This window comes from Lampris incognitus, chromosome 6, assembly GCF_029633865.1.
Source record: "Lampris incognitus isolate fLamInc1 chromosome 6, fLamInc1.hap2, whole genome shotgun sequence".
Taxonomy (NCBI): Eukaryota; Metazoa; Chordata; class Actinopteri; order Lampriformes; family Lampridae; genus Lampris; species Lampris incognitus.
The window spans coordinates 12,684,108-12,708,269 of record NC_079216.1 but is presented as its reverse complement, the minus strand read 5'-3'; the positions used below and the strand labels follow the sequence as shown (position 1 = coordinate 12,708,269).

General features: G+C 44.3%; 1 protein-coding gene across 1 annotated transcript in view; it reads left to right on the top strand.

The window, feature by feature from the left end:
* Positions 1–24,162, top strand: part of LOC130114448 (cadherin EGF LAG seven-pass G-type receptor 1-like) — a 94,919-nt gene that overhangs the window by 38,181 nt on the left and 32,576 nt on the right. Inside the window, exons 6-13 of the mRNA XM_056282330.1 lie at positions 8,108–8,265; positions 9,290–9,453; positions 10,069–10,194; positions 14,661–14,827; positions 15,886–16,071; positions 18,785–18,898; positions 21,299–21,473; positions 23,668–23,809. Of these exons, the coding sequence (XP_056138305.1) occupies positions 8,108–8,265; positions 9,290–9,453; positions 10,069–10,194; positions 14,661–14,827; positions 15,886–16,071; positions 18,785–18,898; positions 21,299–21,473; positions 23,668–23,809 (1,232 nt within the window). The remainder of the gene's footprint in view (positions 1–8,107; positions 8,266–9,289; positions 9,454–10,068; positions 10,195–14,660; positions 14,828–15,885; positions 16,072–18,784; positions 18,899–21,298; positions 21,474–23,667; positions 23,810–24,162) is intronic.

Below are 24,162 nucleotides of genomic sequence, written 5' to 3'. Positions count from 1 at the left end.
ACACAATAGCATTCCATGTGCCACCAGCCAAACGGTGACTCTTTCATCTATCATCACTCATTGCTGTGGTCAGGTTTCATTCAATTACTCTGGCCATGGATGGCATCTGAAGAATTAGCTTGTAGGCTATTGTATCAGTTTCCCAATGAGGTATTTCCAGTGCCAGAGTACGGCTGACTCTGAGAACAACAGAAGATCAAACTCTCCCAAGAATATTATGTCACCCGTGTAGGTTATACAGGCTTGTCTCAAAAGTAATGTAAGGAGTTATTTCACAAAGGGGCATGGTGTGTGTAGGACAGTTGAGAGTCACTCAGAGGGCCACAGCACTTCATATTGTTCAATGGATTTCTCTTTCAACAGCTCCAGTTTTCAGCTCCACTGACGAGATACGTGTTGATAATCACCGGGGTCATCGATACAGTTTGCTGACAAATTAGACCGAGGGGTAGAAAGCTAATACGGTGCTTTCATGCTTTCTGCTGCTCTGCAGTGCTGGGTTGCAAGAAATTGCAGAAGAAGAAATAATTGAATTGATAAGACTTAGCCATGTAGTGACCAAACATCAAATTTTCTTGTTCTCCTGAGCAGTTTCCAAATGAAATTATTCCAATTTTATGAATGAAAAAAGCAAATTGCTTGAAAGTTAGCATACAGGTAGTCCTGGGTTATGAACGAGTTCCATTTTTGATTCTGTTTTTATGTCGAATTTATATGTCAGAACAGTTATGTACAGTTCATATCTAGTGTCAGTTAGTCCAAGAACTCAGGAGGCAGCCGGGAATCGAACCTTCGTTCCCTGCACTTACACTGTTACTCATTATACTGTTACATTAGTGTATAGTATACATTTTACCCAAAACATCATGAATATAATAACGCAGTAATAATAAATGTAACTACAGTACAGTATTTATAATTGAGAGATAATGTGCGTATAGGTATAAAAACTTTAAAGAAAAATGTCTTAAATTTCAAACTCCCTACCTGCCACTGTCCCCGGAGCGGGTTGCGACTGGCGGAGGCCGGCCGTTTGACACCAGAAATGAGAGCCCGCTCAAAAACGATAAGCGTTTCACTTCTCTCTGAAATACTACTACTACTTTCGGCTGCTCCTGTTAGGGGTCGCCAAAACGGATCATCCGTTTCCATTTCTTCCTGTCTTCTGCATCTTTCTCTGTCACACCAGCCACCTGCATGTCTTCCCTCACCACATCCATAAATCTCTAATACTCAAAGTCGCTTTACAATAAACCCTGTTTATTGTAAAGCGACTTTGAGTATTAGAAAAGCGCTATATAAGATTGATTTATTATTACTATAAACCTCTTTGGCCTTCCTCTTTTCCTCTTCCCTGGCAGCTCCATATTCAGCATCCTTCTCCCAATATACCCAGCATCTCTCCTCCACACATATCCAAGCCATCTCAATCTTGCCTCTCTTGCTTTATCTCCAAACTGTCCAACTTGAGCGGTCCCTCAAATATAATCATTCCTAATCCTGTCCTTCTTTGTCACTCCCAGTGAAAATTTTAGCATCTTCAACTCTGCCACCTCTAGCTCCACCTCCTGTCTTTTCGTCAGTGTCACTGTCTCCAAACCATACAACATAGCTGGTCTCACAGCCATCTTGTAAGCCTTCCCTTTAACTCTTGCTGGTACCCTTCTGTCGCAAATCACTCCTGACACTCTTCTCCATCCACTCCACCCTGCCTGCACTCTCTTCTTCATCTCTCTCCTGCACTCCCCATTACTTTGGACAGTTTACCCAAAGTATTTAAACTCATATGCCTTCGTCACCTCTACTCCTTGCATCCTCACCATTCCACTGTCCTCCCTCTCATTCACGCATAGGTATATTCCGTCTTGCTCCTACTGCATTTCATTCCTCTTGTCTCCAGTGCATACCTCCACCTCTCCAGGCTCTCCTCAACCTGCAGCCTACTCTTGCTACAGACCACAATGTCATCCGCGAACATCATCGTCCACAGAGACTCTTGCCTGATCTTGTCCGTCAACCTGTCCATCACCATTGTAAACAAGAAAGGGCTCAGAGCCGATCCTTGACGTAATCCCACCTCCACCTTGAACCCATCTGTCATTCCAACTGCACACCTCACCATTGTCCCACTTCCCTCATACATATCCTGCACCACTCCTACATACTTCTCTGCAACTCCCAACTTCCTCATACAATACCACACCTCCTCTCTCGGCACCCTGTCGTATGCTTTCTCTAAATCTACAAAGACACAATGTAACTCCTTCTGGCCTTCTCTATACTTCTCAGTCAACATTCTCAAAGAAAACATCGCATCTGTGGTGCTCTTCCGTGGCATGAAACCATACTGCTGCTCGCTAATCGTCACCTCTCCTCTCAACCTAGCTTCTATTACTCTTTCCCATACCTTCATGCTGTGGCTGATCAACTTTATACCTCTGTAGCTGCTAGAGGTCTGCACATCACCCTTGTTCTTGAAAATCGGTACCAGTATGCTTCTTCTCCACTCCTCGGGCATCCTCTCATTTTCCAAGATTGTGTTAAACAATCTAGTTAAAAATCCCACTGCCATCTCTTTTAAACACCTCCATGCCTCCACAGGTATGTCATCAGGACCAACTGCCTTTCCACTCTTCATCCACTTCATAGCTGCCCTCACTTCATCCTTGCTAATCCACTGCACTTCCTGATTCACTATCCCTACATCATTCAACCTTCTCTCTCTCTTATTTTCTTCATTCATCAGCCCCTCAAAGTACTCCTTCCACCTTCTCAGCACACTCTCCTCGCTTGTCAGCACATTTCCATCTCTATCCTTGATCGCCCTAACTTGCTGCACATCCTTCGCAGCTCGGTCCCTCTGTCTAGCCAATCAGTACAAGTCCTTTTCTCCTTCCTTAGTGTCTCACCTGTCATTCAACTCACCATACCTCTTTGCCTTTGCCACCTCTCTTCGCTTAAGCTGCATCTCCTTGTACTCCTGTCTACTTTCTTCATCTCTCTGACTATCCCACTTCTTCTTTGTCAACCTCTTCCTCTGTATAATTTGCTGTACTTCCTCATTCCACCACCAAGTCTCCTTGTCTTCCTTCCTCTGTCCTGATGACACACCAAGTACCTTCCTAGCTGTCTCCCTCTCTATCTGCAGTGATTGCCCAGCCATCCGGCAACTCTTCACTACCACCCAGTTCCTGTCTTAACTCCTGCCTGAACTCCACACAACAGTCTTCCTTCTTCAACTTCCACCATTTGATCTTCAGCTCTGCCTTCACTCGCTTCCTCTTCTTGGTCTCCAAGGTCATCCTACAGACCACCATTCGATGCTGCCTAGCTACGTTGTCCCCTGTCACCACCTTGCAGTCTCCAATCCCTTTTAGATCGTGCCTTCTACATAAGATATAGTCCACCTGTGTGCACTTCCCTCCACTCTTGTACGTCACCCTGTGTTCCTCCCTCTTCTTGAAATATGTATTCACCACAGCCATTTCCATCCTTTTAGGAAAATCCACCACCATCTGTCCTTCCACATTTCTCTCCTTGACACCATACCTACCCATCACTTCCTCATCAGCTCTGTTCCTTTCACCAACATGTCCATTGAAGTCCGCTCCAATCACCACTTTCTCCTCCTTAGGTACCCTCTCCACCACCGCATCAAACTCACTCCAGAATTCTTCTTTCTCTTCCATCTCACACCCATCTTGCGGGGCACATGCGCGGATAACATTCATCAATACACCTTTGATTTCCAGCTTCATGCTCATCACTCTGTCTGACACTCTTCACCTCCAGCACACTCTTGACATACTCTTCTGAGTACGTCAAACGTTTGACCTCTCTCTGAACGCTTTATAGTTTCCACTTTCGTTTCAATCGCGATCGTTTTCCTTTTCTTCGACGCACCGCCATCACTTGCATCAGATTTACACTTTGGAGCCATGATTACACGGAAAATTGAAGCGAAAACACGACGCACACAATGTGTACGCGGTCCGATTTAAAATGGCGACGACGGCGTCGCGTTGTTCTCCGTCGGGCCGACGAACCGCCAATGCGCAGTGTTTTTGAGCGTCGCGCAAAGTAGTCCGTCCATTCATTAGTACGAACCTTTGTGCTTATCGCGATTATTTTTTGTTTTTAATAATAGGCTTTATGGACGTCGGGTCATAAATTGGGCATTCGTAACCCGGGGGCTGCCTACTTGGCCAACCCCACTGTGTTGTACACCGTTGCAAAGTCTGATGACACAAAGGTGTAGCAGCAAAGTGTCTCACCCTTGGCTGATCCTTGATTGACTGACCTAAATATGCCGCTAGATGCTTGTAGTGCTTTGTTAAAAAAAAAAAGTGCATGTGATCATCGTTACAAATTGTAGCGAATTAGGGGAGGCAGTCGGGGAACCGCCGCAGCCGGGACGCGAATCCGGGTTTCCTGCACCACGGGCTACAACGTTAACCACTCAACTAAAGGGTCCAATTCTTTCACCAAGGGCTAACGCGTCTACTTATTCGTGCATGTTACAATATTCTACTTCTAGGGCCTTGCCGATGTTCAGATAGAACAGCGCAATGAATCATTCATGCTTTAAACTAGTAATAAGACACGTTAGCCCCTAGCTAACGGGTCTGACCCTTTAGCCGAGCGGTTAGTGATGTCGCCTTGTGGTGCAGGACACCCCGTATCGAATCCCGCACCGGGCAAGAAAATAACCGGTTATATTGGTGGCAGCGGTGGGATCCGGAAGTGTACAGATCCTCAGAAGTTTCTTCGGAGCGCGGGAAGAACAAGCGCGAGGGCGCGCTTCCGGGGAGGGTGACGACTGTAAACTACTAATAAGTCACGTTAGCCCCTAGCTAACGGGCCTGACCCTTTAGTCGAGCGGTTAGCGATGTCGCCTTGTGGAGCAGTACACCCCATTTCGAATCCCGCACCGGGCAAGAAAATAACCGGTTACAATGCGCTAATGTTGCCCTGCGTCGTGGCGGAGACTGCTGCCAGCACGCCTACTATCATGAATCCAGATCCTCATCACAATTCCAAGTAAAATGAGTCCGTGGCTTTTGTTGTTGGGATTAAGTCGCTGGTCCGTCTGTCAACCTTGTCTAATCTCCATACAAAGAGCAGATGAGGGTCTGTCTCTCCTCCAACACCTCCCTGTTTGAACACAGTGTTTTGAATGAAATATCTCAAAAGAGCAAATTAAGGTGAGAAAACTTTTATCCTATTAAACTAACTGTTGGTGCTCTGAAAGTTGTCTTTCAATATGAAATATCCGCCGACTGAAGAGGTGACATCGCTGATAAAATGATTGGTGGCAGAAAAAAATGAATAAGGTGTAAAATACATATTTTTAAAAGGCAATTGATTAGTTGCAGTCTGAATCCTCTACATTTTAGAGATATGGTGACTTTTAGAGGTATAGCCACTTATTTTCTTCATTTTTTGTTGAACTGTTTTGATCCTCTCAAAAGATGAATGGACTTATCCCCCCTCTGCGGGGAGGTCAGAGGTCAAGCTAAGCGACAGAATAGCAGTCCTGGAGCTGGTGAAGATCCCATGTCTTGTTGAGGACACTTAAGCAGGACACTTAAGCACGACACAGGCTTGCAGTCACAGAGGCCCTAACCCCCACCCCACCCCACCCCCCGCCGCTGCCAAGGAAGGGCCCCCAAATCACTGCCGCCCAGCTGCCTTATCAAAAATGGGTGCGAAACATTATGAGGATGAACCCCTTGGATAGAAAATGTGAATTTTTAAACATATCTGGGCTGTGATGATGTGGCGGTTTGCAATTCTAGATGTAGACCGGTTTTATTTAGTATTGTGTTTCTGTGGGTTTTTATTTGATCCATCCATTCCATCCATTATCCACACTGCTTATCCTGCTCTCAGGGTCGCGGGGATGCTGGAGCCCATCCCAGCAGTCATTGGGTGGCAGGTGGCCCAATTTGATTTTAATGTTATTTTATTTTTTTTATAATTTTTAAGCTATATTAATATAATTTATTTAATTTATGTTATATGATATTAGTATAATTTTCATAATTTTTATTTTATTTGTTTATTTTTTTTCTTAGTCTCAAAATCTTTAACATGGAAAGGGGGGGGAGATGCTTAAATTACCAACATCAGTAAGCTCCTCTGCATATAGTCATGGATCTGATACAGAAATCCCACACCACAGAAGTAATACAGAATGAATTCTGCAGACCGCCGCTCTTTTTTTCATGTGCTCGAGGTGGACCGTCTCCGATAGATGACCCTCTGTCGGCTATTGTCACCACTGTAACGTATAGCTTTGAAAGTGGCCTCGTGCACTGCAAATGGACAAAAGGCTAACATGTAAGATGATGTCCCGAGGCTCGGTTAGCGTGGATGCTGTGTCCAGGGCTAGGTCAGTGACAGTGCTAGCTTTTACAACAGACGTACAGTGACGTGAGCGGCTGACACAGTAGCTACCACCGTGCTTCAGAACAGAAGGCTATTTCATTACACACCCGAAGGTACTTCATATGTCAAGGACTGCTCAAAGGCTCTGTGGCAGTGATGTAAGACATCAGGCATGATGGGACAAGGGGAGCCTCATTTTCCTGGAGGCATCGCTAGCTGGGGATGTTTGTTGGGGGGGGGGCCTTTCAGAGAGAGTGAATGCCCTAAAAGCTGGGACCTGTTGCATTCTCATGAGATTAATAAAGCAGGCCATTGCAGCCATTACCTTATGAAATCTCACCTGGATCCAGTAACCATCCCAACGGTGATGTTGTGGTTGGCTTGGTCGGTGTATCCATATGTGAAATCCTGTCGTCCCTGTTCGACGTGTGGAAGCACAGTATGTGATGGGAAACTCTGCAAATTGTCTCTGCACCGATGCCACCGGGACACGTTCCTGTGCGTTCACAATTCCTGGTGGATGAGGTCGTTTTGGTGTTTACAGGTTAAAACGTGGCGGAGCTGAAGTATACCGTTGTAAAAGGAGATACCGCGGTGCTTTGAAAACAAGCATCTTTGGTTTACACACGCCCGGTCACTTCACATAGAGCAGGCCCAGAGCATCCTGGGAAAAAAAAGATTGAAAGCGACACACACTCACGTTTGCATGCACGAAAACACCGGGTCACACACAATGACTTTAATTTGCTGGTGGAAAATGTGAATATTGCTGTGGAAAACGACCAGCTTGAGGTGGCATCAGGATGTTTTTTTGTCGCTGACGACAAAAGTGGCCCAGCTGCAGCCACAGTAACTGACACCGTGGAAAGTGTCGTCCCATGGGAGGGCCTGGCATTCGAGTGAAGCACCCCCCCCCTGTCTGCACTATCTCTGTACCCGACCAGCGTCCTGCCCCCCCCCCCCCCATAATCCAATTTAGACCACAATGTGGACACACCATCGGTTGTACGGCGCAACCACCGGTCTCTCCTTCACACGGCACGCAGCTCTCTGCACCCAGACAAATGACAGAGCTGGGCTCAGACGGGAGGCGGCGTTTTACAGCCGAGGTAAATGAGTCAACCGACGGGCGAGGTCAAAAGATGCCACGAGGCGCAGACTAGGAGAGAAGGATGGAGGGAATTCCTTTTTGTTTTTCAGATTTTTTTTTTTTTTTGTGTGTATTTTTGTTGCGGTGTTTCTAGTCGTCGTTTTCTAAACCATATCCTTGAATGGGATAGATGATCAACACTGTAACTTAATTATGTAATTGAGATGTGACGTTGGAGCGGTCAAAAATGATCCATCCTAATGAGGTTTCATCCAAACATTCAGTTTTAGGGTCCTTATTCAAGGTGGGGGAAAAAAATAACTGATGGTGAAGTTATGGTCGTTACACATTCAAAAATCAGCTTTTCCACAGAGTTTTGCAAAGTTTTGCCCCATAAGATTTTAAGGGTGACTATGTAATGACTTTAATGCATCGTTAATCATCATCATCATCATCAGTGGGTTTCCTGTTCACGTTCCTCGTGTTTTGTTACTGACAAAGGGGGCTGGCAGGGAAGCCGCAGTGTGTGTCGGCAGCACAGTCACACTCCCGAAGACTTTCACTTCCCCTCTACCCACAATCCTTTGGTAGTCCTGACCCTGCTCCACCCTGCCTTCTTTTTTGCAGCCAAACATCGGTCGCCTTGGCATCCCCCATGGTCCCTCGGAAGAGAAGGTGGCGGTTGTCGCCGTTGACGACTGTGACGTTGCCATGGCGATTCGTTTTGGTGGCCAGATCGGGAACTACTCTTGTGCGGCGCAAGGCACACAAACGGGGCAAAAGAAGTGAGTGTGTGTGTGTGTGTGTGTGTGTGTGTGTGTGTGTGTATACAGCCTACTTCAACCCCCCCCCCGCTCTCTCTCTCTACTGTTTGTTGTCCTCACATTCTCCTTAAAACCTCAAGTGTGTGACCGTCTCTATTCTTATGTAAATCCCACATATCTGACCTCGTTTCTTATTGACATTCAAATGCTGTGCTCCGTTTGTGGTATTAATAAATCACAAGACTGCCCAAAGTAGGCTGGCCGATAAATACAATCTGTGCGTTTTCTGCACCCTGCATCATGAATGGCTCTTTATTACACAGCCCCTGCACAAACAGTGGGTTTTCTGATGACGGATATGAGGTTTTTGTTTTTATGAAGTTGCTGACTGGCTCTTAGGGTATCGCCTAAGATTGTGTTTTGGGTTCATGCACATGAATCATGTGTCATTATATATTAGATGTAGGCAACTTCTTATGTTTGCTGCGATGCTGCTTTCTCGGCCAGGTCTTCCTCAGGTGGAACTTTGCAGCTAATAAAGGTTAACAGAGCAACTAAATAGATTGAATTGTAAAAGTGAGATGTGTAATTTGAGGACAGACTGCACCTATGGAAGCTATTGGAACCCATTGTTGAGATGTGCTATGCATATTCATAGTGAATTTATCGGTAAATTCTCTATCATTACCTTTATCATTAAATAAATCATCATCACCATCATCGTCATCATCATCATTACACATTTCCGTGGTTAGAGATGCTGTTTTGTATTGAGAAGTCTCAGGTTCAAGTCTGAACTCACGTGTCTGTCCTGATGAAGGACACCCTCTACTTCACCATCTTCTCTTTCTTCTTCTTCTCTTCTCATTCTTTTCCTTCAATTTCACCCCTCCCCATTTCTCTCCCTTCCTGCAACACCCAGTGAGTCCATTATCGGCCACCTGTACTGTCAAAGTGTCCCTTGAGCCAGGCACCCAACCCCTACCTTCTGAACCACGGCTGTGGTAAACGTAGGATTTTTAAAATCATTCCTCCTCCTTAACAGATCCTTGGACCTGACGGGGCCGCTGCTCCTCGGTGGCATTCCCGACCTACCCGAGGATTTCCCGGTCAAGAGCCGGGACTTTGTGGGCTGCATCAAAGACCTGGCCGTCGACGGCGAGCCTGTGGACATGGCCCGCTTCATCGCCAACAATGGCACCGCTGCAGGTTTGCTGAAAATACATCAGTGGTTTTCAAGCGCGTGCCCTCAATAGCCATGCATATGCAAGTTTTCATTCATTCCAAACGTTATTATAATTGCACACTTCAGTAATAAACCCCCCTTCGGCCTGAGGGGAGGGAACTAAATTGTGACACCATCCAGTGTCGCCCTTGGTTGGACTAAAACATACACACACACACGTGTATATATATATGTATGTATGTATATATATATATATGTGTGTGTGTGTGTGTGTTTGAGTGTGTGTCTTATTGGAACATGGCTGGACTTCATAGACCTACATTTTCAAACCAGTTTAACCACAACATATTTAGATATTTCGTGTGAAAAAGTCCACCTACTGAATTAGCCTCTGTCTGACTGCTGGTTGTGTTGGCTGTGTTAATATTTTCCTATACCCGTGAAAGGGTGTGGTTTTCTTTTCTTTTTGTTTTTGATGCTGACCTCATTTAACTCATGGGATACGTCATTTTCATATAGCGCCGAAGATGATAAACGACAAAATGCTGAATAAGGTGCCTTATATGTTGTGATCTGAAATGAACTGTTGTGTTTTTTTCAGTGTTGGCGTGTTGTTAACTTGGTTCTGCTTCACCCAGGGTGTTTAGCGAAGAAGGACCACTGTATGGACGTGAATTGTCAGAATGGAGGAGTGTGTGTCAACAAGTGGAGCACATACGTCTGTGACTGTCCGCTGGGGTATGGGGGCAAGAACTGCGAACAAGGTACAGAAAGGTGGTCAACTGGTCGGTTCAACAACCTTATTTAATGAATTTTATTTTACACATTTTGAATATCATAGTACAATGCACTTTATACATGGGGTAAAAGTGTGTGTGTGTGTGTGTGTGTGTGTGTGTGTGTGTGTGTGTGTGTCTGTGTCTGTGTGTTGTGTGTGTGTCTGTGTGTTGAACATGAACCCTAGTTAGAGTCAGAGAAAGTTGAATTCCAATAATTCGCCTATTCCCTAATGAAGCGAGCGCATTAAGGAAGTGGACAGTGAGAGGTTAATGGGGTCAAGTTTCCTGTTAATGAAACCTTCACATTCCTACATTCCACAATGGTGAATTCTGGGGTCACAGAAATTCTTGCTACCTCTATTGTCGTGGCACTCTTTGTCCTGTCTACGCCGGGCTTGTTTTGATGGAATCGGAGAGAAATTTCAAATTTATTCAACTCAGCGTGAGCCACTTTGGATGAATGCAGCAGTTAAATGTAAAAATGTAAATGGTAAAAAGAGCGACATGTTTCTCACAAGTGGAATGATAAATGTGTGAATAAACCCTGCTTTATGCAGAGTTTACCTAGTTGTGCTCATTAGTTCCCTTCACATTAACATACCTTTCATTCTTTAATCCCTTGTTACTTGCCAAGCTAAATACTTACATATTGCATTATTTTATATATATTATGAAGTGCACAAATACTGCCTCATGGGTTAGTTTTTTTTTTTCATTTTTACTCAGGAATTTGTCCATGTGCACCCACCAAGTCAAATTCCTATATGTGCTTACTTGGCTGAACTTCAGTGTAATGTCATACCAGCTTTAACCAGGAATCCAGAGGTTTTACCTTAGCCAGTAGAGCATCACATGATGACATGGGCATTTGCTTTTTAGAGAAACTTTCCAATTCTCCTTGAGCAGGACATGGGGTCTCTAACAGGTTGGCTGTGTCGCGGTTGACCCAGACCTCTGCTCAACCCTCAGAATATTACAAAGAAACATTGTTTCAGTCATTCCCCTAATGACCGCCAGCTATGCATGCTAACCACAGAACCGTTTAACTCGCAAGCAAATTATTTGAACAAGTGTTTCCTCCGCTCTTTCAGTCTCTCAGCCGTAAAGAAAGGAAATGACGTTGACAAGGAGATTTACATTTTCAAAAAGCTTAGTTTGTGCTAACGAGTGCTGGCCAAGGCTAAATCACTTGTTAGATCGTTGTTGCAACTCATGGCCAAGGTCTGTGACCTCATCCTATTTTGGTAAATGGTTAAATTTCAGCTAAATGCAAGTTACATGACATTTCAGTCACTCAAGTTGCAGAAAAACAGATATTTCTGCAACTTGATGCATTTTCAAGCCTGTTACAAGACATGGGTTGAATTTGATCAATCATGCAAAATCACACATTTCTGTATTTGCAAAGTAAGATATACTCACTGGCCACTTTATTAGGTACACCTTGCTAGCATCGGGTTGGACCCCCTTTTGCCTTCAGAACTGCCTTAATCCTTCGTGGCATAGATTCAACAAGGTACTGGAAACATTCCTTAGAGAGTTTGGTCCATATTGACATGATAGCATCACGCAGTTGCTGCAGATTTGTCGGCTGCACATCCATGATGCGAATCTCCCGGTCCACCACATCCCAAAGGTGCTCTATTGGATTGAGATCTGGTGACTGTGGAGGCCATTTGAGTACAGTGAACTCATTGTCATGTTCAAGAAACCAGTCCGAGACGATTCGAGCTTTATGACATGGCGCGTTATCCTGCTGGAAGTAGCCATCAGAAGATGGGAACACTGTGGTCATAAAGGGATGGACATAGTCAGCAACAATACTCAGGTAGGCTGTGGCGTTGACACGATGCTCAATTGGTACTAAGGGGCCCAAAGTGTGCCAAGAAAATATCCCCCACACCATTACACCACCACCACCAGCCTGAATCGTTGATACAAGGCAGGATGGATCCATGCTTTCATGTTGTTGACGCCAAATTCTGACCCTACCATCCGAATGTCGCAGCAGAAATCGAGACTCATCAGACCAGGCAACGTTTTTCCAATCTTCTATTGTCCAATTTTGGCCTGTGCGAACTGTAGCCTCAGTTTCCTGTTCTTAGCTGACAGGAGTGGCACCCGTTGTGGTCTTCTGCTGCTGTAGCCCATCTGCCTCAAGGTTCGACGTGTTGTGCGTTCAGAGATGCTCTTCTGCATACCTCGGTTGTAATGAGTGGTGATTTGAGTTACTGTTGCCTTTCTATCAGCTCGAACCAGTCTGGCCATTCTCCGCTGACCTCTGGCATCAACAAGGCATTTTCGCCCACAGAACTGCCGCTCACTGGATATTTTCTCTTTTTCGGACCATTCTCTGTAAACCCTAGAGATGGTTGTGCGTGAAAATCCCAGTAGATCAGCAGTTTCTGAAATACTCAGACCAGCCCGTCTGGCACCAACAACCATGCCACGTTCAAAGTCACTTAAATCAACTTTCTTCCCCATTCTGATGCTCGGTTTGAACTGCAGCAGATCGTCTTGACCATGTCTACATGCCTAAATGCATTGAGTTGCTGCCATGTGATTGGCTGATTAGAAATTTGCGTTAACGAGCAGTTGGACAGGTGTGCCTAATAAAGTGGCCAGTGAGTGTAAATGTCCAGCGACCTGTCTCAACCTGCTGATGTGAGCAAATGCTGTTGGATGTGATGCAGCATCAACGGGACATAAAATAGACTGTAGACATGAAGTAGACGTCATTTACATGTGATAAACTACATAACACCCACCATATGGACAGTAGATGACAACTGTTACCTTTTATATATATATATACACTACCGTTCAAAAGTTTGGGATCACCCAAACAATTTTGTGTTTTCCATGAAAAGTCACACTTATTCACCACCATATGTTGTGAAATGAATAGAAAATAGAGTCAAGACATTGACAAGGTTAGAAATAATGATTTGTATTTTTAAATAAGATTTTTTTTACATCAAACTTTGCTTTCGTCAAAGAATCCTCCATTTGCAGCAATTACAGCATTGCAGACCTTTGGCATTCTAGCTGTTAATTTGTTGAGGTAATCTGGAGAAATTGCACCCCACGCTTCCAGAAGCAGCTCCCACAAGTTGGATTGGTTGGATGGGCACTTCTTTGAGCAGATTGAGTTTCTGGAGCATCACATTTGTGGGGTCAATTAAACGCTCAAAATGGCCAGAAAAAGAGAACTTTCATCTGAAACTCGACAGTCTATTCTTGTTCTTAGAAATGAAGGCTATTCCATGCGAGAAATTGCTAAGAAATTGAAGATTTCCTACACCGGTGTGTACTACTCCCTTCAGAGGACAGCACAAACAGGCTCTAACAGGTAATATTTAATGAAGATGCCAGTTGGGGACCTGGGAGGCGTCTGTTTCTCAAACTAGAGACTCTAATGTACTTATCTTCTTGCTCAGTTGTGCAACGCGGCCTCCCACTTCTTTTTCTACTCTGGTTAGAGCCTGTTTGTGCTGTCCTCTGAAGGGAGTAGTACACACCGGTGTAGGAAATCTTCAATTTCTTAGCAATTTCTCGCATGGAATAGCCTTCATTTCTAAGAACAAGAATAGACTGTCGAGTTTCAGATGAAAGTTCTCTTTTTCTGGCCATTTTGAGCGTTTAATTGACCCCACAAATGTGATGCTCCAGAAACTCAATCTGCTCAAAGAAGTGCCCATCCAACCAATCCAACTTGTGGGAGCTGCTTCTGGAAGCGTGGGGTGCAATTTCTCCAGATTACCTCAACAAATTAACAGCTAGAATGCCAAAGGTCTGCAATGCTGTAATTGCTGCAAATGGAGGATTCTTTGACGAAAGCAAAGTTTGATGTAAAAAAAATCTTATTTCAAATACAAATCATTATTTCTAACCTTGTCAATGTCTTGACTCTATTTTCTATTCATTTCACAACATATGGTGGTGAATAAGTGTGACTTTTCATGGAAAACACAAAATTGTTTGGGTGATCCCAAACTTTTGAACGGTAGTGTATATATATATATATATATATATATATAGACATTAGGCTATACACATCACTCTCCATACAGAGAGTAGATTGTACATATCATTCTACAAAGAGACAAGAAACTACACATATCACTCAGCATCTAGAGATGAGACCTTACTGATCACCTTTGGACAATAGACAATACATATATCATTGCACATACTGTACATAATAGACTTTACTCAACGCTCTTCCAACATGCAGTCAGTCCATGTTCATTAAGACATGCCTTTAACCTGTAAATGAGATTTGCTGTCTACTAAAGCAGTGTATTGAGCTATTGCTCGGTGAGATAGTCGCACCTCTCATGAATGGGCACACAAATTGATTTCCTTTCTCATCTGTCTTCACCATTTAAACCTGGATTAAGTACATCATCAATGTAACCCCTCTTGGCTGTTTTTCTTTCCCCCTATAGTCATGCCCTCCCCTCAGCACTTTGATGGGCACTCCCTGGTGTGGTGGCGTGAGCAGGAAGTGACCATTGCCATTCCCTGGTACCTGGGGCTGATGTTCAGGACCCGGCAGAGCTCTGGGACTTTGCTGCAGGCCAACGCCGGGGACTTCTCCAGAGTACACCTCCTGGTGAGTTTGAACTGTCCTTAGTAAATCTGAGGATAAACAACATTTAGCTGGTGCTGTTATCAAGAATGACAGTTACGAGCTTACATTTCTAGATGTTTCATGTGAGAAAGAGAAGTGCTGGATATGACCCGAGGAAAAATGGTAAAGAAGGCTTTTGACGGAGTCTGAAGGATGCTGAGTGCTTCCAACGAAATGTTGTGAGGAACGATGGAAATCTCTTTTCAAATGTTTTGATTCAGTGGGGTTCTGCGTCCACATCTTATAACGCCCAATTTCTGCAGTGTTTGGCCAGGTGTGCTTCGGTGTGTAAACGGGAGAGGTTTCAAGTCGTGTGCAACTTCTGCCAGTTGATTCTTTGCATAACCACTTTCACCACAGCGCTGACGGCTCACCACAAGCAGCTTCGAGGAAAAGCTCTGTTCACTCTCCGTTTGAGGAGTGTTCGCCTTCATCTGCACTTGTTTAGAGTCGCGATCAGAAAGACTCCCTGTTTGTAGCCCCACCCTTCTCTATGATGGACAGTTTCTCGCCCCTTCGAGTTTAGCTATTTGGGGAAAGGTATGAATGACTCTGCTGCGGACAGTGAGTTTTACGAAATAGTTCGTTGGAAGCATGTAGAATGCTTTAGACTATTTACATAACCCAGCTCTTGCTTCTTTCCTTCTTACAGTTTACATAACTTTTCAAGCCAATAGCTTTTAAGGTGGGGGGAAAGAAAACTTCCAGAATTTTAAATGATGCTATAAATAAGAAATTCAAAACAGTCAGAGTTTGGCTGGTAGCAAGCTGTCTCTATGGATATCATACCCATTAATCATGCCTTTTATATCTGATGAAACAGGGCTAATTTAGTTGGGGAATAACGTGCCTGGCTTTAGCTCATAACCTCCCGTAAGGCACAGTGTGTAAACATCTCGATGTGAAACAGGCAAATTTCCAATTCCATATTTAGTATTTCTCCTTTATTCATAGTTTCTTTCTGTCTATCTTTCCTTTCAAACGTATCTGTCTTGTCCTGCCTGTTCTCTCCATCCCCGCCTCCGTCGGTCCACGTCCAGCTCAGCAGCAGACACGTGCGGTTTCAGGTGTTTCTGGGGGTGAAGCGCGTGGCTGTGCTGGACTTCCCTCAGATACGGGTCAACGACGGCGAGTGGCACCACATCCTGGTGGAGCTCAGGAGCATCAAGGATGGCAAGGACATCAAGTACATGGCCTTGGTTTCGCTGGACTACGGCATGTTCCAGGTACGCCTTTCTTAACTAAAAGGACATTTTGCATTTGTAGGGTTTCTAGGTTTACAACATGTTTTACCAGTTAGAGGTGATACTGAGCTTCCTCAAGGCTGTGGTCACACCTCTAGTCCAGTTCTTTGGTCCACACCAACCAGTGAAAAACATTACTTGGTGGATTTTCACTTGCTCTGCTAAGGGTTTACATGATCTTATTTCAAGAACGAACAAAAAGTCAAACAGTTTATCCTGCAATGTACTTCAGGAACTAAGGACAGATGCAAAATGGCTGCTGGGATTTGTGTTTTGTGACCAGGCATCCTGCTTTATGTTCTATTGCACAACATTTTGAACCTTTGTCCCCTGGTCCTCCCACATATTGAGACAATGTCTTGTGTTTTAAAGCACAATAACAAAAGTATGTTTCTTTATTTAAACATTAAACAGTTCATTTTGATTATAATCAATTAATAATCTCTGATATTCTCTGTTTAAACATCTGTCTCTGCTCTGATATATCTCAGTTTGTTTGGTCAGAAATTAACACACTCTTCAGCCAAAAAAACACCGCTCTCATCATTTACCATTGGGGGCAGCACCATGGCCCGGTGGTTAGCACTGTTGCTTCACAGCAAGAAGGTCCTGGGTTCGAACCTCAAGTCGTCCCAGGTCCTTTCTGTGTGGAGTTTGCATGTTCTCCCCGTGTCTGCGTGGGTTTCCTCCAGGTGCTTCGGTTTCTTCCCACCATCAAAAAGACATGCATGTGAGGGTTAATACTCCTGTCTGTGCCCCTGAGCAAGGCAGTGGAATGAAGAACTGGAGTTGGTCCCTGGGTGCTGCAGCTGCCCACTGCTCCTATACAATAGGATGGGTTTAAATGCAGAGAATATATCTCACTGTAACCTGTACAATGACAAAAAATAAAGTGGCTTTCTTTTCTTCAATAGCGATTTATTTTCTAAATTGTTATTTAGTCATATTATATATTGTCGAGATCTACTAAATGTGTCAAAGTATGCCCAATGCACATCATATCAACATTTAATACCTGCGTGCAATGGTAACCTGTGGGCATTATTAATCAATCCCACATTGTCTCGCAAAATCTTACCGTTTGTCCTCCATTTGGACTGTTTGCATCTGGTCACCCTAGTCAAAAAATGAGTCAAAGGCAAACATGTCTACAAGGGAGCAAGCAAGTGCAATGCTGTCCATATAGAAATATACTATGTAATTGTAATTATCAAAGTAAAAGCATGTGACTTTTTGGTCGTTCAAACTTTCATCAGACATTGAATCATGATGAACAGACATAGCAAGCAAGAGGGCACACGTGGACAGATGATGAGGTGAAATGCCTTATTTTTGGAAAATCCCGGTGTTAATTTTTTCACGATTTCCTGAGCTTGGTACTGGCAGCGTCCACACCACGAAAGAGCCCGATCTCAGTTCACTTGGAAGCGGACCGAGGCCCACCTTTGGAAGTGGTCTGGGTGTGACTGTTCGGTTTGCACCGGAGTTCAAATGACATCGTTCATACCCAAACGGACCGCGCTAAACAGCCAATCGCACCCGAGTTTGTTTAAACCCCGCCAAACATTTTTGGTGTATTGGGTGTGCACACAGCCTAAGGTATTCAAGGACACAATCAAATGTATTTGAAACAGGGGCGTCCAGGTGGCGTAGCAGTCTGTTTTGTTGCCTACCAACACGGGGATCGCTGGTTCAAATCCCCGTGTTACCTCTGGCTTGGTCGGGCGTCCCTACAGACACATTTGGCTGTGTCTGTGGGTGGGAAGCCGGATGTCGCTATGTGTCCTGGTCGCTGCACTAGCGCCTCCTCTGGTCAGTCTGGGCGCCTGTTTGGGGAGGAGGGGGAACTGGGGGGAAGAGCATGATACTCCCACGTGCTATGTCCCCCTGGTGAAACTCCTCACTGTCAGGTGAAAAGAAGCGGCTGGCGCCTCCACATGTATCGGATGAGGCATGTGGTAGTCTGCAGCCCTCCCCGGATCGGCAGAGGGTGGTGAAGCAGTGACCAGGAGTGGGACAACTGGGGAGAAAAAGGGGGAAATGTATTTGAAAGATTTTATGATATTTTGTCTGTTTTTAGTTTTAAAAACTTCACAACATCTAAGGACCTCAAGCATGATCATCCCCACAAACAGATTTGGCCCGAAAAAAGAACAAATAAACCCTAGACAATTTTTATGAGTTTGATATCAAATAAAAGTTCAATAGCAGGCTAAACACAGCTGCAGATAACATCATTAATAATCACTCTGTTTGATTTAGTTGTAACAATGAGAAAACATTTATAACAGTCTATAGTTTTGTCAACGCTTGCTCAATGCTATGCGTACACCACTTGGTCTCAAGATCAGCCCAGTACTTAATAAAAGTTTTTTTTATTCCCTCTTTGAACGTTTCCACAAATTTAGTTATTGGTCGGTATGTTTGTTGCACTATGGCATTCACTAAAAAGTAATAATAAATGTACTTGCCGTTGTTATTTTAACAATAAGACTCTATTTTTCAATGATAAGAGCATTATCTTTTGATTATTATGCAGCTAATTTGAAAAGAGAGTAAGCTACTGGCCATATCTTGAAGACTATTGATGTAATCTCTCATCTCCCTAATCCGTTTCTTTATCTCTGTGATACATAAGCAGGCAGGAGAATGACCTGACTCAGGACTGTCTCTGTTTGGTCTTTTTACTTGTCAGAGGTCAGTAGAGATTGGCAACGAGCTCCCCGGCCTCAGGTTAAGGAGTCTGTTTGTTGGAGGCCTGATGAAGAAGGATGGCACTGTGATGAATGGCTTGAAAGGCTGCATACAGGTAAGGCTGAGAGGTTTGTCCATGAAATCATTAGATGTAGTCATCTAGGTCAGGGTTTCTCAAACCTTTTGGAGCCAGGGACCCCTTACAGGGGCGAACATTTTCCAAGGACCCCCCTCGTAATCGTGACACCGATTAAGCATATGCTTACAACCATTTGTACTTTTAGATGCCTTCGGAACTATCTATTCTAAAACTTTTTACATACTTTTTAAAATACTTGTAAATTCTAAATACTTCAGACCTGTTTTTTTAATGATAAACAGAAACACATTTCAGTTTGAGTCATGTTAATACCACTTACTCCCGCTGGGTACAAGTAATGGACATAATATGCTTGTATTGGCACAAATGGTCCCAATCTGTGGACATGCACTTTTTAATGATGCAGGACAATTTTATAATTCACAACAAATTATTGTGTGGACCCCCTGGCTGGGTTGGACCTCCAGGGGTCTGTGCACCCCACTTTGAGAGCCACTGATCTAGGCCACCCCCGTAGCCAGCTATGAGCTCAGTGAGGCCTGGACTTCGGTATTTTTTTCCCTCTCAGGCGGACGTTTTGCATTGTGTGTATGTGTGTGTGTGTGTGTGTGTGTGAATGAACATGATTTTATTTTGTGAATGAAAGTGGTTTGACATCATTATAAATCCCCCTAATGTTACAGCATAGCTTAGGCAGAACAGTCAACAAATCTGGGTGAATGTTTTGTAGGCCCCATGGTTGTATGGACCCACCAAATTAGACTTAGTTCAGCCAATCAGAACTCATTCCTCAGTGATAAGTGACCATGTTTCTGTCACATCTGATAGTCGGAGGGATAAGAACAACGAGAGCCTACCAACAGTGAGTAACATTTTAGTGTCTACTGACTATTGTCCTCTTTTTGAAAACCAAAACATGCTCACCCTGGGCAAATATTAAATATTTACCATGTTGGGAGTCCGGATGTGGGTATGTGTCCTGGTCACTGCACTAGCGCCTCCTCTGGTCAGTCGGGGCACCTGTCCGGGGGGGGGCTGGGGGGAATAGCGTGATCCTCCCATGTGCGACGTCCCCCTGGTGAAACTTCTCATTGTCAGGTGAAAAGAAGCAGCTGGTGACTCCATATGTATGTGGTATGGAGGCATGTGGTAGTCTGCAGCCGTCCCCGGATTGGCAGAGGGGGTGGAGCAGCGACTGGGACAGCTCGGGAGTGGGGTAATTGGCCTAGTACAACTGGGGAGAAAAAGGAGGAAAAAAATGTATATATATACTATGTGTGTATATATATATCTGTTGAACCGGTCTGTTCACAACCTGTGGGACAGCAGTGCTTCTGAATGACATTTTGTATCATTTTAGTATAATGGACTACCCAACTCAGTACATGCTCTTTCACTCATCGGAATTTTCACATATTTCCCAACTATTCCGTCATAATGCACTACACCTCTTTGTGTACAATTAGGCTAATTAATCAGAACACTTGCCTCAAGTGATGTGGTTGACGAAAATGATAATTATGTAGATGAATAATAGGCAGTCAGATTATGTTGTAGATGCAGATGTGTCCAGGTTGCACCACATGGTGTATCAAATAATTAATTACTCATTTTATTTACTCGTGTATTTTAGAAAATAGTTAATATAAGCAGTTTTTTCCCCAGATTATTTTCAACTATTTGCCCTAAAAGTCAATTTGCTCTTTGTAGGTTTACATTGTGATTCACGTGCATTATAAATTCACCAGAATGCAGGAAATTACATGTCTGAAACTCAAATTTTAAAGTACAAAAAAAATAAAGTACAGCTGTACAGTAAACCCGCTCTACTTATACTTCTAGACCTCAGTTAATATTTAGCCCTGGCTACGGCCCTGCTGTAGGTGTAAACAGAATCTCATTTTTACTCATTAATGACCTGAGCTGGATTCTCTGCAATGGTTTGAAGCTGTTTTTAGGATATTTGGTGATACGTAAAGTTGAATGTTTTTGGACTAGCCTATCTCCTTTCTATTTGTCTGTGTTCCTTTTCTCTGTCCGTCATTTCTTTTTCCCTCTTTGACATATTTTCTACTAGTAATCATAAAATACATTTGTTACCGTTCTATCTTTAACTAAATGTTATGTGGATTTCTGTGCAATGTTGTCTCCCTTGGAGAAGAGATCCTTCATCTCACTGGGACTTGATCTGATTATGTAAAGGTTAAATTAGATCATAAAATTTGGATCAAGTAAACATGCAGAAGAGACGATGCCTACTCAGAGATAAAAATGAAACTGAAAATTGGTTGCAATCACAGGTTTGATGCCAGCGTTGCCACTTGACATGAAGGACTCGTAGTAGCAGATCCCACAGGAGGGTCAAAGAGATAAAAATCACTTTCGATCCCTTTCTTCTGTGCGGTGTGTGTCCAGGGGGTGCGTATGGGGGAGACCTCCACCAAGCTGGCCAACGTGAACATGCATCAGGGGCAGAAGATCAGGGTGGAGGAGGGCTGTGAGGTGGCCGACTCCTGCACCTCCCACGTCTGTCCGCAGCACAGCCGCTGCACCGATAACTGGGGCTCCCACACCTGCGTCTGTCAGCCTGGTGAGAACGAGGCCATACAAATACATCGGATGCCATTTCCTGTTTATATGTCAAGCCACGTCTTAGCCTGTAGTTCTTTCATATTGAGATAAGAAAAGCTTAACTTCATATGGAGGTGGAGAGGTGAGTCCTGGTGGATGGTTTATTGTTTCATGAAACACAAGCACTTAATCAAAATGTCCTGAACTTGGGCGTCTGGGTGGCATGGTAGTATATTCCATTGCCTACCAACATGGGGATCGCTGGTTCAAATCCCTGTTATCTCCGGCTTGGTCGGGCGTCCCTACAGACACAATTGACCGCGTCTGCAGGGGGGAAGCCAGATGTGGGTATGCATCCTGGTCGCTGCACTAGCGCCTCCTCTGGTCGGTCGGGGCACCTGTTCAGGGGGGAGGGGGAACTGGGGGGAATAGCGTGATCCTCCCACGCACTACGTCCCCCTGGTGAAACTCCTCACTGTCAGGTGAAAAGCAGCTGGCGACTCCACATGTATTGGAGGAGGTATGTGGTAGTCTGCGGCCCTCCCTGGATCAGCAGTGGGGGGTGGAGCAGCGACCGAGACAGCTCAAAGAGTGGGGTAATTGGCCAAATACAATTGAGGAGAAACTACTACTACTACTACTACTATTTTCGGCTGCTCCCATTAGGGGTCGTCACAGCAGATTATCTGTTTCCATTTCTTCCTATCCTCTGTATCTTCATGTCAGCCACCTGCATGTCTTCCCTCACCACATCCACAAACCTCCTCTTTGGCCTTCCTCTTTTCCTCTTCCCTGGCAGCTCCATATTCAGCATCCTTCTCCCAATATACCCTGCATCTCTCCTCCACTCAAGTCCAAGCCATCTCAATCTTGCCTGTCTTGCTTTGACTCCAAACCGTCCAACCTGAGCTGTCCCTCTGATATACTCGTCCCTAATCCTGTCCTTCCTTGTCATTCCCAGTGAAAATGTTATCATCTTCAACTCTGCCACCTCCAGCTCCACCTCCTGTCTTTTTGTCAGTGCCACTGTCTCCAAACCATATAACATAGCTGGTCTCACAACCATCTTGTAAACCTTCCCTTTAACTCTTGCTGGTACCCTTCTGTCACAAATCACTCCTGACACTCTTCTCCACCCACTCCACCCTGCCTGCCTGCACTCTCTTCTTCACCGCTCTACTGCACTCCCCGTTACTTTGGACAGTTGACCCCTAGTATTGGGGTCAACAATTGGGGCGAAAAAGGGGGAGAAATGTCCTGAACTCATTTCAGTGTTCCTTTTACGCCAAGCTCACTTTATAGTAGTTCTCTCTTTTCAGGGCTTTTAAAACACTTCACGGTTCATAGTCTTGATCAGTCCAAAGTGGCCTCTTCCCTTGCCCGCTTATGATAAAACAAACCGCATACAATCATAAAAGATTTTTTTTATTTTTTTTATTAATGTACTCACAACTATGGTGATATTTGGTATTTGTTGTGCTGTAGTGTTGTTATTCTGTGTTCTATGTAGTACACTGAGAGCCATGAAACTGGAGTCAAATTCCATGTATGTGCAAGCTTACATGGCCGATAAACATGATTCTGATTCATCTTCCAACTCACATCTACCTGCCTCATGCTGCCATAGGGAAGACCTAAAACCTTTTTTTCATGGAGCGGTCCAACCCTGATAGTACCTATTTAAAATGACCAACTACAAAAATGTACATTAGTTTGATATTCGTAGATTAGCTATTGTCTTAGCTATGCCAGTAACAGAAAATATGTTTGTATGTAAATCTTAAGGATTAATATGAAACAGTGTTGGAGGTGTCCTCATGATGCCGCTTGAAGTCTTTGTACTGGTTTATTTGCTATGTGTTATCTTTTCTCCTTTTAAATTCTCATCATGTTGGCTATGAAAAGATTAAAAGTGAGCAATCTGGCTGTGGACAGATGTTTGCAATTTACAGATTTACAAATTGAAAGCCCAGTAAAGCAGCAGATATACATCGTTGGGCCTCCTAATCGGCCCGCTCTTTTGATGGTTTGCCACCTGATAAATGTACAACACAACACCCATAAAGAAAAGCCAAAGTATTATAAGGATCAGCACACCTCACCAAGCGTCAGGTTGGCTTGTCATTTCAGCATGGTTGGTGTCTAGTTGGTGAACAGAGGCATGTTTGTGGCCTTGAGTAATGGATCCTCCCTTTCTTTTTTCCGTTTTCTAGGGTACTTTGGGAAGGACTGTGTGGACGCCTGTCTCCTGAACCCCTGTCAGCATGTGTCCTCCTGTGTCCGCCAACCCAGCTCCACCCATGGTTACTCATGCCAATGTGGCAGCAATTATTATGGGGAGTACTGTCAGCACAGGTGAGGTAACCCATAGCAACGCTCCCTTCCTAATGAGTAAATACCAATATGGATTTGTAGGCGTGTCTCTATATCCAATGTTTTGAAGATGTATATCTGGTTTAAAAAAATGTTTTAAAGAGGTACAAGGATCACCCTGTGGACCCACCAGCCACGGGGTTGAGCATTGGTGTAGGGTGCAATGCAGGTCAGGCAGCAGGCAAAGGCAGAGACTGGGGCATCAACTTGTGGCATCGCAGACTGGTCCTCAGGGCATGAAATGTCACCTCTCTGGCAGGGGAGGAGCCTGAGCTGGTGCAGGAGGTGGAGCTGTAAATAGCATGGGCTCTGGTACCAAAGTCCTGGAGAGGGGC